The sequence below is a fragment of the Ahaetulla prasina genome, chromosome 1 (assembly GCF_028640845.1).
Source record: "Ahaetulla prasina isolate Xishuangbanna chromosome 1, ASM2864084v1, whole genome shotgun sequence".
Taxonomy (NCBI): Eukaryota; Metazoa; Chordata; class Lepidosauria; order Squamata; family Colubridae; genus Ahaetulla; species Ahaetulla prasina.
Genome location: NC_080539.1, coordinates 201,786,208 through 201,804,701, shown reverse-complemented (window position 1 = coordinate 201,804,701; position 18,494 = coordinate 201,786,208). Strand labels below are relative to the sequence as shown.

The window sequence follows — 18,494 nt, the reverse complement described above, 5'->3', positions numbered from 1 at the left end:
GGAATGTCTGTTACTAAGTTGTGTGGTCATTAAGTCCCCAATTTTATGACTGTTTTTGCCATACTCCTTAAGGCAACCATATCACTCCTGGACACTGCAACTGACACAAATACATGCTGATCACTAAGCATGCCAAACTACAGTCCTGTGACCACGAGAATGCTGTGACCGTTGTGTGAGGAGTAAGACTGTCAAAGGGTCATAAGCTGAGAACTACAACTACCCATATGTATCTGCATGAATCATTCTTTACAGTCCTACCCTCAACCTCACACATACAAGTATGCATGTATGTGTTTATTTGACTGCATGCACATCTCCAATTTAAGTGGAAACTTCATTTTTTTAAAAAATGAGCTATAGTTCATGAACACTCAAGTGATAATTATCTGGTGCTTAAGGTGCCAGAAAAATTATTGTTTCGCTACAGAATATTAATATGGCTAGCTGTCTTAGGAAATTCATTCAAAACACTTCATGGAAATCTCCAGCTATTTCTCAGTCATTAACTCCCAATGAAACAATTGTCCAATAATTTATTCTGGACCATTAGCAAACGATGTCCCTATCCAAAAGCCTGGTTAACCAGCAGTTATTAAACCACTAGCCTATGTCTCAGTGGCATTGGAGCTATTGTCAATGGCATGATGACAGCTCTGCTTCCAATCTTCTGGGGTGGTTTCTCAAAAAAATTTCTGCAGAAGCTTCCTCCTCTTGCTTCTTTCAGAATGGAAGGTTTTCCCAGCCATCTGCAACTAACATTAACGGAGGGGCCATTCACATTTACCAGATTTTTAATTCTAATTTATTTGACATGCCGGGGTCAAAACATGAACTCACTTGCCTCAAAGAAAATGTGCTCTCTGTCATGAAACTGTAACTCATTCCTCAGTTTGTTCTCTGTGTTCTCTTTAACAACATACCAAACTAAATATTTTAGCCTCACCTGAATATATGAAGCTAAAGTAGGTGATGCTTTACTGGAATCCACAGATTAGCACACGCATGGAAAAAACAAAGGAACTGGAGGGGAAGGGCCGGATAGCTCAGGCTGGTAAGGCCTGTTATTAAGACCTGTTATTAAGAACACAAAGCCTGCAATTACTGCAGGTTCGAGCCCGGCCCAAGGTTGACTCAGCCTTCCATCCTTTATAAGGTAGGTAAAATGAGGACCCAGATTGTTGGGGGGGCAATAAGTTGACTTTGTAAAAAAATATATACAAATAGAATGAGACTATTGCCCTATACACTGTAAGCCGCCCTGAGTCTTCGGAGAAGGGCGGGGTATAAATGTAAACCAAAAAAAAAACAAAAAAACAGACCACTTCCTCTTCACATACAGCAGCCCTAATCTCAACAGGGTTGCTATATACCTTCAATGAAGTTGATAACATAGGAGTAAGACGCACATTTTGTGTGTAGTCATCTTTATTGCCCCGCATCTAGCAATTTTGCTAGATCTCAAGAAATGGCTTTCCCCTATTCTGTTCCAGGGTAAGCAGTGGATTTGGAATCATTCAAGCATACTCTCTAACTCTACTACTTAGAAACATAGCAAATGTTCAGATAGTTCCAGAACTTGCAGTGTCTCCAGTTGCCGACCCAGCAAAAAATTGAGCTGTGAACAATTTGGACAAAGCAATACTTCATCAAACTGGTTCATCAAGCACTTCTTAATAATATCCAAAATTAATAATTATGCATGAGTGCCGAGAGAAGCCATTGAGATTTATAAATACTCCAATAATTTCAACAAGAAGGAAGAAAGTCTGAAGGTTAACACAGTCTGGTTTCCAGTTTTATGCCAACTTAAAATAAAACAGGCCTTAATTGATCAAAGCCATGTTTGGTCACCAGTCTATAAAAAAGATGTTGAGACATTAGAAAGAGTGCAGAGAAGAGCAACCAAGATGATTAGGGGACTGGAGGCTAAAACATGAAGAGAAGGACCAGGGAAGACATGATAGCAGTGTTCCAATATTTGACGGGCTGTCACAGAGAGGAGAGGGGGGGTCAAGCTATTTTCCAAAGCAGGCCAGACAGGGAATAATGGATGGAAACTGATCAAGGAGAGATTCAACCTGGAAATAAGGAGAACTTTTCTGACAGTGGGAGCAATCAACCAATGGAACAGCTTGCCTTCAGAAGTTGTGGGAGCTTCATCACTGGAAGCTTTCAAGAAGAGAATGGACTGCCAACTGTCAAAAATGTTGTAGGGTCTGCTTGGGCAGGGGATTGGACTAGATGACCTACAAGGTCCCTTCCAACTCTGTTAATCTCTATCTAGAATCAACAGCAATCTCACAAAGGTGAATGTTTCAAAAAGAGAGCAATAAAAAATTAGTTCCTTTAGAATCAAAAATTCACCTGGATATAGGACCAATCAGAAACTGGCTTTCCAGAAATATGATGAGACAGTCCAATTAGTAATTAGTTCTGCTACGAACACAAAAGTTCTGTCAGATCCTATTCGGTTGCAGGTGAGCTCCTGAAAAGTATGTTACAGTGCTGATCATTTTATCCCTGAACATACCAGCTGCAGCTGCTGCAAAATATCAGAATATCAAATATCAGTCCTTAACCTACTAGCCCTGAAGCACATCTCCATTAGATTGATGCTGGCCTTGAAAACCTGTATCGATATAGAGACTGCTTTTCATTAAAAGTAATTGTAAAATGGGCAACTATGAAAAAAACCAATAAAAGTGTGTCAGAAGTAAAAAACAACAACAACAGAGCACAGCAAGGCTGGAACTACAATAAAAAACAGCAGCCTATGAACTGTTTTGAATTTTTCCTAGTAATCTAAAAGTTGATATTTTTCAATTAACAAAATTATTACCAATAATTGTAAAATAATGATTGTCCTTGTAAACATAGTTTAGAATACAAAAATAAAGATATATGTGGGAGGGTTTGTATGCTGAAGCAAAGGTGAATGCTTATTTAAATGAGGAATGTACACCAGATAATTATAGACCTACCAAACTATCATATACAGTTTTCCATCCTTCCTTCAAGCGTATAAATTCCTTTCGAATACTTCTGAACGTCGGTAAATCATCCAAGCGGCAGATTTCATCCCATGACTTCTGGGGAAGCCAGGGGCAGGGATTAGAATAAGGATTGTCCAGGCCTATCCCTCCTGTTAACAGAAACTTCCACTCATCTTCATTAATCTGCAATAATTTCAAACAAAATAAATTACTTAAAATTTTGAAATTCAAAGATGCGGTTGCTTATGCAGCCAAAACCAAGTTCAGAGACTGTATTTTTCCAAATTTGTTAAAAGTTGCATCTGATTGGAAGCTGATTCTTTACCTCAAGGCCTCCTGAACTAATGTCTATCCTGGACAATCATTTCTTCAAACTATTTCTTCTCTCAGTTTTTTCTTGAGCAATGCTACCAACTGAACTCAAATAGAAAAAAGCATAGTAAGATGCAAGGATTCAAATTTCCATGTGTCCTCAGTACAACCCTGCAAATTACTGGAAATGGGAGCTTTGGTTGCAAAACCAATGCTGTTTTATGGTCAGAAGACAACCATTTTGAATGGTTGTCTTCTGATAAGGGAGGGATCAAATCAAATCCTTCCAAATCTGTAGAACTAGGGATTCTGGTCTGGTCTTTCAGCATAGCTGCAAGGACCAACCATCCAGGAGGTCCCCAATGTTAACGTTGATCTGCAAAGACATGCATCACCTTAAAATTGTCCCTAGGATAGGAGAAACGACTTCCGGTCTGGCTCCGCTTTGTTGTAAAAGCAGTCTTGTTTAGACTGCTAACCCCGTAGTCTGTAGAGCTGTCAGGACATCGTAAATCATGTCCGACAGCTTGTAAAATCTCTTCCCTCGGGCAAAGAGGGAGAGATGAGCATTCAGGCTGAAGTTGAGACACCCAAAGCCACAGAAAAAGTTTCTGGAGGCTTGGGGGGGAGTGCTCCTTCCATAGCCTGAAAAGCTCCAGACTGGGGGGGCTCCTGCCTTCTAGCAGGAAAAAAGCGCAGCGTCCAGTCTCCACGGCAGAAATTGATTTATGATGGATTGTAACGTGGACGGAGCAGAAACTGGAGTTCTAGCATTTGTTTGTAAGAAGACTGCAAGCCCCTGAGGATTTGTTGCGAAGATAGGAGAGAAGAAAGCAAATGGCGTTTTGTGGAATGTGTGTACTGGAAACGAAAGTTAAAGAAATGCTTATTAACAACTAGTGTGGAGCTAGAAGATATATAGGAAGATACTGACTAAATGGAAGACATGAGAATTTTATGATTTATATTTTTTCTTCTTCTTTGGGATTATAGTGATTTAGAAGAAAAGTTTTTTGAATTTTTCTTTTTTAACCTTTTTTTGTCCGTTATTAGGTTATATTTTTTAAAAATGGCTTTTAAGCAAATAGTACCAAAAGTCACTAAAAATTTTGAAATTTCTTCAGTTCAGATTCAAAAATTAAAAGAAGAAATCAAAAAGGAATTAAGAAATTCTTTACAGGAGTTTTTGGAGAGTCGTTTTTCAGAAATAGATCAAAAATTTGATGAAATAGAGAAAGAGATGTTGGATTTTAAGGAAGTGGTGGAAGAGCAGAAGAGGGAAATGAAAATGGTAAAGGATGCAATTGCGCAAATATTAAGCTCTTGTATTCAGATGGAAGATAATCTTGAAGAAATTAATAAAGCTAATTTAGAGTTGCAAAGGAAAATAGAGGAAATTCAAAAGAATCAAAACAATTGGAACTTAGATAATAAGATGGAAGATATACAGGCAAAGGTAGATAGGGCAGATGAAGAAAGAGTAATATTACAATATAGATTAATGGAATATGCTATAAGGGTGAGAGGCAAAGTGGGAAGGAAAATTTAAAAGAGATTTTTACGCAAGCCTTTGCTCAGATAAAGGGTGTGGAGCCAGAAGACTTTGAGATTAATATTGAAAGAATTTATCGTGTTAATTCTTGATGGGCAAGACAAAATAGAGTACCGAGGGATGTGGTTATTTATTTTACAACTAAAAAAATTAGGTATGAAATTTTACAAGCCTTTTATAAAAATAAATTTCAAATATTGGGACAAGATATAAAAATGATGAAGGAAATTCCTCCTAAAATGTTAAGAAAGAGAAGAGAATTTGCTTTTTTAGTGGATGAGTTTAAGAAACATCAGATATATTTTAGATGGGAAGTTCCAATGGGTTTGTCAGTGAATTTTAGAGGCAGAAAGTATTTTCTTAATTCAGTTATGAAAGCAAGACATTTCTATATTAATGTTTTAAAGAGTGGGAATCCTTTGTTGTTAGATGCTAAGTTAACTGGTTTGAAAACGATGGAAAATAGAATAGGAGAGGAGAGGAATGTTTAAGATGTGAATATGATGATTATGGTTAATTTTTGTTCAGGATATAAATTATAGGATTTTTGTTATTTGCTATTTGTATGGTATAAACCTATGGGATGATATTATTTAATTGTGAAGGATGGAAAGTAAAATTTATGAATTTAGATAATGTTGTGGATGTAATGATTTTAACTGTTTACTGTTATACTGTGGATGTAGTTTAAATGATTATTTGTTTTAATTGATACATTTATAAACAGTAAAAGTTATGAAGTTAAGCTGGAAATATTGTATTTGAGAGATTTTATTCGAAATGATATTTGATTGATGGAGTAGTATTGGAAGATCGGATATTAAATGTTAGGACAATTGAAGAAATATATAAGTGATGAGAATTTGAGTTTGAGAAGTTGGATTGTAATTTAAGAAATGGACTTATTAAATTTGAAGGAATATACAAGTGGAAAAATTTGAATTTGAGAAGATGGATTAATTTTAAAAATGGATTGTAAGAAGTAATATGTAAAGTTGGCACTGCTTCTTTTCTTTTTTCCTTTTTATTATTCTTTCCTATCTCTTTATTTTTATTGTGAGGGGATTTAAAGTTTTAAATTTTTGAGAGTGGGAGGTTATGTATATTTTGTATACTTTAGCTTGTGATTGTTGGTCATAATACCCGGTATTTGCTCTGGGAAGTCCGGGGGGGAGGGGGAGGAGGGGGGAAAGGGGGGGAAAATGATATATGGATTGATTATTAATGTACAGTAATGTTTGAAGATATGAAATTAAAATTTAGAATGATATTGGGGCTGCCCGACTGCCATTTCAGAAAGAAAAGGAGAGAGGAGTAGAAGGAGGGAAGAAAGTAGGTAGGAAAGAGTTGAGAAGGAGGAGGGGAATAAGAAGGTTAGATAGGGTGGAAGAAGGGAGGAGTGGAGAAGGAGGAGAGGAAGTAGTAAAGTGAAGGAGATGAAGGATGGGAAAGTAGTAGAGGGTAGAAAGGGAGGTTGTGAAGAAAGGAAGTGGCAGTCGGGCAGGCCTGAATCAGTAATAAATAAAAATTAATGATTAATGATGGATAATAGTTTGTACATAAATATGATGTTGGAAAATGGAAATAAAAATTATTTTTAAAAAAAATTGTCCCTAGGATACAGATGTTCTGCAGTCCCAGGGCATTATGGGTATTAAATGTTGTAATTACCTTCTCTGACACAATCATTATTGATAAGAAAGTATCTTGGTGAGGCCTTCTTTAAAAACAGAGTTCGCCCTTGCCTGAGGAACTGTTACTCAGGCAAAGACCATTTTGTCTTATTTCACCATCCTTCATAAAAGTTTGCTTGGCCCCAGATCACTTGTTATGTTTAGGTTCATATATCAAAAGGCTATTTCCAGGAAATCGAGGAGACAAAATACTTAACAATACATCACTTTCAGTGGTTGAGGTATTTTAGAAAGAGAACATTTTGGTGAGTTGGTTGCTTTACCTCCTGTGCCTCAAAGTTTTTCCTTTTGTAAGTTGTCTTCTCCTGGAAGCTTAAGGCAGTTAATGTGGGGAGAAAGGAAGCTTTTTATCCCCATTACAACCCACTGAGATAAGTGGGTTTGAGAGAACATGACCAATTTAAACTCCCAAGCTACCCTGTGGTCAAGTGGGAAAACCTGAAGGTCCCCTATAACTGAGTGTCCCCAATAAAAAAAAATCAACCACATTCCTACACGCATAGAAATATAAACACACACCCAACCCAGTGATACACATTATCATATACTCTCCCTGTGGGTATCTTCTGAGCCTTGTCCCATCCATTGCCTATTCCCTATAGTAGTAGCAATGGAGGAAAGCTTCAAGATACGGAAGAGCAGAGGGCTTGATGCTGGACTGGATTCTGGAAGGAGGGAGAAAGCAGAGGAGCCTGGGTCCTGGGATAAAGAGGGAAAGATCATTTTTTGGAGAGAAAAGGGATCTGGTCTGGTGCTGGTGAAGGCTGAATTAGGACAAGAGGGAGAAAACAAGCGAGCAGCAAAGGGAGGAATACAAGGCTAGATGCAAGCAGAAGAGAAGGACTGAAGGAGATGGAACAACAGAGCAATGAACTGAGAGAATGGCAGGATGGAATGAGGATACAGAAAGAATGAGTGTTGGGAAATGCGTGAATGGGGCAGGAAAGGGCCAAGGGGTAGCTCCAGTTTCTTTAAAAGCAAACAAGCAATTCTGATAATGTTTGCCCTTTTTACTTTCCTGCTGGAATTCAGAGCTTAGATATATTTTGGGGGGGGGAACTACAGTATCAGACATATGGTACCCCATTATGCAAAAAATCCCATCCAGTAATGTGTTTTTAGCAGCACTAACCAATTTATCGTGCTTCAGAAGATTTACATTCAGGCAGAAGGAGAAGAGCAGCTTGTCTTTTTCAAAGAGTGAGCGGCAGATGTTGACATAGAGGGAGTAAGTAAAGTGATCTCTGAGAAGCCTCAGTCTGAAAGGATTAAAAAAAATAATAACAGGGAAGGGATCTAAAAGACAACACTGTGGCAGCCACAAGTCTGAAGATCTTTGAAATTTCAATTCTTCAGGAGTAATCTATTTTTTCAATTAAATATTTTATTTTTAAAAAGTTGCATAAGGAACCCCACTAATCCCTCAGGAGATATCCTTCAGAGCAGGGGTCTCCAACCTTGGCAACTTTAAACCTGGAGAACTTCAACTTCCAGCTTTGCTAGCTGGGCAATTCTGGGAGTTGAAGTCCTCCAGGCTTAAAGTTGCCAAGATTGGCGACCCCTGCTTCAGAGGGACTCATGCTGACATCTAATAGCCACCGAATTTCATGAACTGGTTCAATCCTTTTTTGAATACTGCCAAGCTGATTGCATCACACCTCTTGGTACCAAGTTCCCAAGTTGAATTACATATTTTTGGGGAAAAAATGCTTTCTTCTGTTTTGATTCTTCGGGGATTAAATTTCAATGGATGACCACTGGTTTTAGTAAATTGGAAAGGGGGAAACAGCTAATCCTTATCCACTTTATCCATATCAGGCATAATTTTGTAAACCTCAGTCATGTTCTCCTCCCAAATATTTCAACTTTTTCTCATAGGGAAGCTGTTCTATATCCTCCATTATTTTAGGTGCCCTCCTCCAAACCTTCTCCAGCTCCACTATTTCCTTTTTGAGACGCAATAACCAGAATTACACACAGTATTACAGATGTAGTCATGGCATTCATATATAAGGAAAATATAATATTGGCATCTCTATTTTCAATAGTTTCTTATTATCCCTAAGATGCTGTTGGCCTTTTTTTTCTTTACAGCAGATAAGCTCTGTCTTAACACCTTCACTAAACTCTTTTCTGTTATTTCAATATGTCTTTTCTCCAACAACTACCTTAACAACAAACTAGGGCCTAAACCAAAAGCAAGTGCACAAGTTATTTGTGTCCCTCACCCACCCCACTAAACTATATTATGGCTTAATGGAGTTACCTGACTGACATAACTTACTAAGCATTGAACGCTACAATTTTGCCATATAGTCCATTTGAAAACTAACACATGAATTCAATTTCTGTTACTGCCTTTTCGGAAAGGCCTATGTAGTTTTGCAAAGCAGTGTCTCTGAACACTTACAAGCAACAGCCTTGTCTAACTACAGTCAACATTGCCAGAAACATAGCTGGCCCATTTAAAGTGTCAACAACTTGAAACTGTAAGTAATGGGTCCAAAGTGAGAATAAATAGGTCCAAACACAAAAAAACAGCAAGCAATCAAACATCCAAAAAAAGTACAGAGAGGGTGAAGGGGGTGGGGGCTGAATTCAAACATCAAGTTTGTGTTTATTATTTAGCAGTCCCAAGCTACAAATGAATATCACATAAAATCTAACACTGAACTCATTTTCACAGCACATTATTTTTTAAATGACTTTTCACTGAAGTCAACTTAAATGCTGTGTCCAATTAACTGAAGATAGTGAAATTAGTCAAGCTAGGTTTTGCCTAATTTTCTCAAGGTTTGCTATTTAAGTCCTGTTTTGGTATTTTTACTGAATTATTAAAGAAGAACATTTGGAGGGGAAGGAAAACTTTGAATGAAAAACTTATGAATATTCCATTCGTTTTCTTTCTTACACAGTTCTTCAGAGTGAGGCATTTATCTCTTTTAGAGGATTTGGTCTCAAATACTTTAAACTTGCACAGGTAAAAATATGCCCACAGCAACAGCTTCTTTCGTCATATAGACTTGCTTGAGCATATTGAAAACACATTATAAAGGCAGGCATTCCCTTGTTTTCATTTGATCAGAACTCCAAATTGAACACCAAAAACATAGACTTATTTTTGAAGCAGAACAGAACAAAATCCACATTCTTTCTGCATAAAAATCGACTCCTGCATATCCACAATTCCCCCGTCTCCCTGATATACAAGTAGTCCTCAACTTACAACCACAATTGAGCCCAAAATATCTGTTGTTAAGTGAGACACTTCTTAAGTGAGTTTTGCTCCATTTTACGACATAATTGTTAAGTGAATCACTGCAGTTAAGTTAGTAACCTGGCTGTTAAGTGAATCTGGCTTCCCCATTGACTTTGCTTCTCAGGAGATCAGAAAATGGGATCACATGACCACTGTCATAAATATGAACCAGCTGCCAAGCATCTGAATTTTGATCACATGACCATGAGGATCAGTGGTGAAATCCAAAATTGTTTACTACCAGTTCAGTGGGTGTGGCTTGGTAGGCGTGGTGTGGCTTGGTGGGCATGGCAGGGGAAGGATACTGCAAAATCCCCATTCCCACCCCACTCTAGGACCAGCCAGAAGTAGTATTTGCTGGTTCTCTGAACTACTCAAAATTTCCACTACCGGTTCTTCAGAACCTGTCAGAACCTGCTGGATTTTACCCCTGATGAGGATGCTGCAAAGGTTGTAAATGTGAAAAATGGTCACTTTATTCGGTGCCATTGTAACTTTGAACAGTCACTAAATGAACTGTTGTAAGTCAAGGTCTACCGTAATTTAAGATGGCTGCCATTCTGCACTGTTACCTTTTAGAACAATTTTGAAAAATAGGAAGTGGCACACAAGTACTTTAAGCAAATAAATAGTGGGAATCTGAAGACTATCATAAATAAGCTGGAATTCTACTAATAGATATAGATTTGCTCCCAGGCTCAAATTACAATCAAATACACTTTGGGGGGGGGGGAGGAGCACATACTTAATCTAATGAAATCAGTACACATATGCTAATTTGATTAACATATAACTTGATTAATATATAACTTGATTCCAGTCTCAGGTTAGTTAGTAGACTTAGAAGAAAATACCATCTCCACCTGCCTCTGTATTGATTCCTATCTAACTCAGTTTTTTTGTTAATGTTTAATGTTCAAGATTTTAATGGGTTATATTGCTGTTTTATAATGCTGTAGGCCATGCAGAGTCACTCGACAGTGAGATGGGCAGCATGGAAACTTAATAAATAAATTTTATCTAGAACTTTGCAATATAATAAACAGCCTAAGTAATAAAAACCGAAAATCCCAACCCACCCGCTCTTGCTGGATGCTCCACAGTTAGAACAGATGGTAAAAGCAATATTAGCATCGTAATTATTTCATATACCTTTCTTGCAGAATATCTGACTTTTCTGAGTTGTCTATAGACATGATGAAGAGGTTGATGAACCAGGTTAAGGAATACTGGTACATGGGCTCAATATTAGCCAGGTCAGCAATTGAAAAAAAGAGGATTGAGGAATGAATTGCAATGGGGCGGTAGCCCATCCGGGTAGCATCTATCTTCTTTTCTGTTTCTTCTGCTATGGCTTGCTTTTCTGAAATTTCATTAGCCAACGCTTTAGAAGAGGATAATATCTTGATAGCAGTCTCATCTTCCAAAATATTTCCTTCAGACGATGACAGAACTTCTAAAATTTTGTCCTCTATTTCCTGTAGCTGTCTATAACAGAAAATTAGGTTAATACTTTGTAGAAGCTGTGAGTGATCTAAAAATGATTTGATATAGTCAAGGGATCCTAGAATATTAAACTACTTTAGAAACAAAACTGGATTTGAGGGATTAAATCTTTGACAGTTATTTTAAACTTTAAGGTAGAAAGCAGACACAAAACGGATTTTGTATAACAATTTCTTGACCCATTCCAGCCAATCAGCAAACACACATACAGGTAGTCCTCGACTTAACAACCACAATTAAGCCCAAAGTTTTGTTGTTAGGGACACATTTGTTAAATGAATTTTGCCCCATTTTATGACCTTTCTTGCCTCAGTTGTTAAATGAATCACTGCAGTTGATAAGTGAGTAACCCGGTTGCTAAGTGAATCTGGCTTCCCCATTGACTTTGCTTGTCAGAAGTTCTCAAAAGGGAACCACATGACCTTGGGACACAGCAATGGTCATAAATATGAACCAGTTGCCAAGCATCTGAATTTTGATCACATGATCAAAATGGATGCTGCAAAGGTCATAGCTGTGAAAAACAGTCATAAGTCACTTTTTTCAGTGCCTTTGTAACTTTGAATGGTCACTAAACGAACTATTGTAAGTCAACTACTACCAGTACTGTAGGTCTACATCATCTTTCCCTAATTTGATGCTTTTCAAATGTGTTGCACTTAACTTCCATAATCTTCATTAAAATTTAAAATATAATAGAGTTCATCTATTGAAGAAGCCCATTTTAGTGAAATCACAAGCTTTTCACTCTTAGAAAAAGTTAATAGTGGGCTCAGTTCAATCCCTACCTCCTATATATCTCTGATCTATGCTAATCTTGGGGAAGGTCTGAGCTGCTCTTCTCAATAGCCAGAGATCTTTCATAATTCTACTATGTCCCTGAGCTGCCATTCTGAGCTGCATTTTATATTGAAACTAATGAAGTCCACTTTGGAATGAAGCAGTCTTTCCTCGTCTGGTACTTTTCGCATGTTAATCATCAACTTCCCAAGTGTCCACTCACAAGAAAGGTTCATGATTATGGTATTTAGAAAAATAAAGCATGAGGAACATCTGTTATAAAACAGTATCTACAATTTGATCTAGTTTCACTTATTTAGTACTGCATCAAGCAGTAGCCAGATGTCTCTGGAAAGACTAAAAGTCAACATTAAAACATTGGCACTCCCCCTTTTCCCCTTAAAAACTATTTAATCGCTTCTGAAAAAGTAGGAGATGCCATACAACCATCATGGACAGCTTGCATTACTCTCCATTAAGGTGCGGAAGTCCTTTATAAACCATCTAAGCTAGTGACCATTACTGCATCTTGCAATGATAAAAGTCTACATATGAGCTATCCTGTGGGTGGTTTTGTACAGCTATTTAACCAAGATAAAGACCCAATGACTCCCTTTGTACCACATGCTAAAAAGCTGTTAATATAAATCTTCATTAGTTTTCTTGTGGTTTAGCATATAATAGGCATGGAATCATTCAGTGGTACAGAAGACATTATAAATTACAGAGGAAAATACGGAATGTCAAAAAAATCACAACTTTCAATTGTTTCAGTGAAGGATTCTCTAGTATAAACACAGAGACAATCATTGGACTTTTATAGACTTTTAAGAAGCCTTATTTGAAAGAGAAATAATCTCCTCATAGTCTCTCCATATGTGGGGGAGAATTCTCTGCCAATAAAACTCAAGAGTACATTTACAGAATAATTTTCACTCTTCTGACTTCTCAATTACCAACAAAGTCAGACCATACTTTGCAATGAACAGAAAAGGTCTTGTTAGTCCAAGAATTTTCACAATTCTTACTTTTCCAGTAACAAAGTCAACTACTTTTTATCAAGATACACATGATTATATACAAGTAATCCTCAATTTACAACCACATTAAAGGCTGTAAAACTTATTATTAAGCAATGAAGTCATTAAGTGAGGCATCACATGGCCATACCCAATTTTACTATCTTTTACTACAGACATTAAGCAAATCACCCACTGTCATTAAGTGAGACACCAAATAACTGTGATTTGTAACTTCCTACTAATTTTCCCATTGAGTTTTTTTGTCAGAAACCAGATGAGAAGGTTGCAAATCACTTAACAATAGCAATAGCACTTAGACTTATATATCGCTCTCTGCATTACAGTAGAGCTACACAGTACTCTCTGTATACAGTTTACAATGTCAGGATATTGCCCCCAACAACCTGAGTCATCCTCATTTTACTGACCTCAAAAAAAAATAGAAGGCTGAGTTAGCCTTGAACTGGTCAGGATCAAACTCCTGGCAGTGGCAGAGTTAGCCTGCAACACTGCATTCAAACCACTGTGCCACCACGGTTCACATGACTGCAGGATGCTGCAACTGTTGTGTGAACCAGTTCCCAAGAACCCAGATTATGATCACATGACCACTGGGGCACTGTGCCAATTTTCAATGTAAGGACCAGTAATACATCACTTTTTTTCAATGCCACATAAAATTAAATGGTCACTAAATGAATAGTTGTAAGTCGAGGACTTCTATATGTTAATTACTTTCTCTCTGTAGAACATTATCATTCAGTTGAGATAACTTTCTATTTAATAATATTTTGATACTTTTTATTTTCAGCTCCTTGTAAGATCAGGGCTTGTTTTTCTTCTTCCAGATCTGGCCTCTCTCTTGCGACAACTATTCCAAGCAGTTGATCTTGCATCCCCTCTGAAGTTATCATGAAATTTAACAAAGTTACCTGAAAATTTCAAGAGTTCCAAATTAGAATTAGAACCAGGTAAGCCAAAGCCCAGTAGTCAACACCAGTTATCCAAATATGATATTTAAACTTCCGGCTGCTGTGATACATTCTAACATAATGGTCCCCAACTTTTTTGGCACCAGGGACCAGTTTTGTGGAAGGCAATTTTTCCACAGACAGGGGAAATTTTTTCAGTTTCGCTTGCTCACCAACGCTCCCCTCCAGTGCTGCGGCTTGGTTCCTAAACAATGGGGGTTGGGGACCCCCGTCTAACACATATCAAACATTTCTGAGAGAGAGAAAAGAATTACTTCTGCTTTTGTCTGAAAGTTGTCCTCTCCACCATACGGCAGTCTTCTCCAAACAAGTACTTTCAAAATATATTTTCCTGATTTCTAGAATTCCCATACTTTTGTATAGTGGGTGGAAATATTCATAAATAGAAAGTGCTAGGTTGGAGTGGACTGCCATAAAGTAATTCCCACCTTCTGGTCAGAAAATAACAGCACTCTATGCCCAAAGGGACCATGGACACCCCAACAAAGCTGTCGAGGTGATGGACCGGTGTCTTGAGGCCGTGCGGGTCTGGATGGGGAAGAACAGGCTCCAACTCAACCCTACCAAGACAGAGTGGCTGTGGGTTCCGGCATCGCAGTACAGTCAGCTTACGCCTTCACTGACTGTGGGGGGTGAAGTTCTGACCCCCAGGGGAAGGGTGCGCAACTTGGGCGTTCTCCTGGATGATTGGCTGTCTTTAGAAGAACATTTGACGGCCGTCGCCAGGGGAGCATTCCATCAGGTTCGCCTGATGCACCAGTTGCGCCCCTTTCTTGACCGGGACTCCTTACGCACGGTCACTCACGACCTCGTTACCTCTCGCCTGGACTATTGCAATGCTCTCTACATGGGGCTCCCCTTGAAGAGCACCGGGAGGTTCCAGCTAGTCCAGAATGCGGCTGCGCGGGTAATTGTGGGAGCATCACGTTGCTCCCATATAACACCTATCCTGCACGGCCTGCACTGGCTGCCGGTAGCCTTCCGGGTGCAATTCAAGGTGCTAGTGCTCACCTTTAAAGCGCTCCATGGCTTAGGACCGGGCTATTTACGAGACCGCCTTCTGCCACCAATAGCCTCCCAACGACCTGTGCGCTCCCAGAGAGCGGGCCTGCTCCGGGTGCCATCAGCCAAACAGTGCCGGCTGGTGACCCCCAGGGGGAGAGCCTTCTCTGTGGCAGCACCAACCCTATGGAATGAGTTACCTTCAGGGTTACGCCAACTTCCCGACCTCCATACCTTCAAGTGGGAACTGAAGACTCTGCTATTCAATCGGGCGGGACTAGCCTAAATATTATTTTAATTTAATATTTTAGTTTAACTTAATTTTAATTGAATTTTAATTGTATTAATCTATTTATAATTTTATATTCTAGGATTTTATATCGGTCTTTTGACCGTTTTAGTTTTAAATTGGCTGGTTAAATATTTCATTTTAAATGTGTTTTATATTTGGGAGTTGTATTGTGTACCTATGTGTTTTAAATAAGGCTGTACACCGCCCTGAGTCCTTCAGGAGAAGGGCGGTCTAGAAATCTAATAAATAAATAAATAAATAAATAAATAAATGGGAGGACTTGTAAAATCAAGTTAGCACAGATCATCATGGAGAAAATCTACCCATTTGGTCATTAAGAATTGGCAATGACTTGACTTCCTGTTTGACACCATAGGTGATGGCGGTGATCTTTACGATCACCAACCTCTGGATTATGTGGAATCGCTAGGACAGCTTAAATCTGCCGTCCAGCAGTTCGAAAAAACCCCTCTTCGGGAGAAGAAGAGGAGGTGAGCTGCAGGGTAGAGGTAGAACTTCCCTAAAGCCTCTGAGAAAAAAGGGGTTTGAAGGGTTAAGTTCCCTCCAGCAACCCGAAGTGCTCCAGATCCGAGGATTTTTCTGCTTTGGCGGAACAAATCACCACAACCAAACGCCGAGATTTATTTTGGACAATAAAGGATTATACCGGACAGAACGAAAGTGGGAGAACTTTATGCAAGTAGCCAAGCCAATTCCCCGTTACTTTGTAACAAGCTTGAAAATAGCAAGAAAATGGAGGCGAATTGTTAACAAGCTAACGAGTGGAAATCGAAAGTGATACTTTTATTGCTTGCCGTCTGGTAAATTGCATGTTATTTGCTACTTTAACTCTTTGCTGCCTGCTGATAGAATCTAGGGGAGATTTTTAAATATTGCTTTAAAAGACTGTGTTTTTCAGAGGTTAAGAAGATTTAAAGTGAATATTAAGTTGGAAATAAATAAATAAATAAATAATTTTATAGAAGATGGCAGCCAAACAATTAAAGTCTACTGCAACAAAGGGCTCTGGAATTTCATCAGCTGGTGCCTCTCCAGCTCATACAGCAGAGACTAGAACATTGAATTTAGAGGCGTTACAAGAGAACTTAAAGGACTTTATATAAGAAAAATTTAAAGTAATAACTGATGAGATGTCTGAAATGAAAGAGCAGATATTAGAAATTCAAGTGGGAAATAAAGAAGTTAAAGAAGGATTTGTAATTGCAGTACAAAGTTTGGCAACAAATGTGATTTTATTAGAAGAGGAAGTTGAAGAAATCAAGCAACTTAACTCAAAATTAGAAAATAAAATGGATGAATTTCAAAGTAAAATGGAAAAAACAGATGATGAAATAGTTTTGATACAATATAGAAATATGGAATTTGCTTTAAGAATCCATGGCTTGAAAGAGAATAAATAAGAGAATTTAAGGGAAATTTTTTCTGAAGTATTTGCTGAGATATTAGCAGTCCGTCCAGCAGATGTGGCTTATCAAATTGATAAAATATATCGTGTGAATTCTTGGATAGCAAGGCAAAAAAAGTTGCCATGGGATGTTGTTATTTATTTTACAAATAGAACAGTGAGAAATCAGATTCTGCAAGCCTCATATAAGGGGGAGAAGATACAGGTTGCTGGTCAAGATATTTTAATATTAAAGGAAATTCCACCAAAAATGTTAAGGGCTAGGAAGGAATTTGCCTTCCTGGTGAATGAACTTAAAAAACGTCAGATTGAATATAGATGGGATATTCCAACTGGTATAATAGTATATTATGCAGGGAAAGTACATCGTCTCAATACAGTTGGAAAAGCAAGAGAATTTTATGTTGAGGCATTAAAAGTTGGAAGTCTTCCCCCATTGGAAGCTAGAAGAAGGGAGGCTGAAGTGAAGGAAAGAGAAGTGAAGCAGGTACAAGAACAGATTGTGATGGAAGAAGATTTATTACAAGTGTTGGAAATACCTACAATGGGTTCAGATTCAAAGGAACAAAGGCTGACAAGAGCTGCTGCTAAATGCAAGGAACAAGAGATGAAGGCACAACAACAACTGGCAACTACTACAACGGAAACAGTGGGAGGAGCAAGGCCTAAAGCAAAATGTGATCTGCGGCTGGTGTTCCAAAAGTTTCCTTTGGCCGATAATGGCAATTAAACTATTATCTTGGAATGTTAATGGTTTGAATTCACCACAGAAGAGAAGGAAAGTATTTCATTATTTGAAACAATTTAAAAATGACATTACCTGTTTACAAGAAACACATATTAGATCTTTAGACCAGAAATATTTGATAAACTCAAAACTGGGAGTACATTTTGTTGCCTCCTCTTTGGAAAAAAATGGTTTAGTTATATATATAAAGAAGGATATATCAGCAAAATTAATTGAGGTGGATAGCAAGGAAGATACATTGCTATTGAACTTTTGTTGGAGGAAAGAAGACATTATTAATAGGAGTTTATGCTCGAATCAACAACAAGAATTTTTCAAGTTTTACATAAAAGAATAGTATTTTGGGATTATAAATCATATATATTAATGGGTGATTGGAATGGTGTGTTGGATACTCAAAAAGACAAAAAAAGTTTAAGGAAGATTTCAAGCCGGGCGAAATTACCAAAGGCTTTTTTTGAAATGATGGAGGACTTGAAATTAAGAGATATTTGGAGAGAACATAATACAGAAGAGAGGGATTTTACCTTCTTTTCTGACAGGCATCAATCATTTTCGAGGATTGATTTTATTTTGATTTCTAATGATTTGTATTCTAGAGTGAAGAAGACTAAGATTTGTTCAAGAACTCTATCTGATCATAGTCCGGTTTGGATTGAATTTGATCGGGAAAAGGAGGCTAGGAGATCATGGAGGTTGAATGAGAATTTGTTTAAATATGAACAAAATGTAAATGAATGTAAAAAGCAAATGAAAGAATTTTTTATTATGAATATGAAAAAAGAGACATCAACCGAGATGACGGAGACGCGTCTTGTTGAGGTTGTTTCTGTGGCTCTCGAGGACGTGGACAGGTTGCTGGGGAGGTTGCATGCAACTACATGTTTACTACATGTTTACACAAGAAAAATAT

The 18,494-nt window shown here is 37.9% G+C and overlaps 1 protein-coding gene across 1 annotated transcript in view; it reads right to left on the bottom strand.

The window, feature by feature from the left end:
- The window catches only part of DNAH7 (dynein axonemal heavy chain 7), a 189,113-nt gene that overhangs the window by 27,677 nt on the left and 142,942 nt on the right, over window positions 1–18,494 (bottom strand). Inside the window, exons 49-52 of the mRNA XM_058188377.1 lie at window positions 13,920–14,053; window positions 10,966–11,301; window positions 7,687–7,813; window positions 2,985–3,179 (exon numbers count right to left, since the gene is read on the bottom strand). Of these exons, the coding sequence (XP_058044360.1) occupies window positions 2,985–3,179; window positions 7,687–7,813; window positions 10,966–11,301; window positions 13,920–14,053 (792 nt within the window). The remainder of the gene's footprint in view (window positions 1–2,984; window positions 3,180–7,686; window positions 7,814–10,965; window positions 11,302–13,919; window positions 14,054–18,494) is intronic.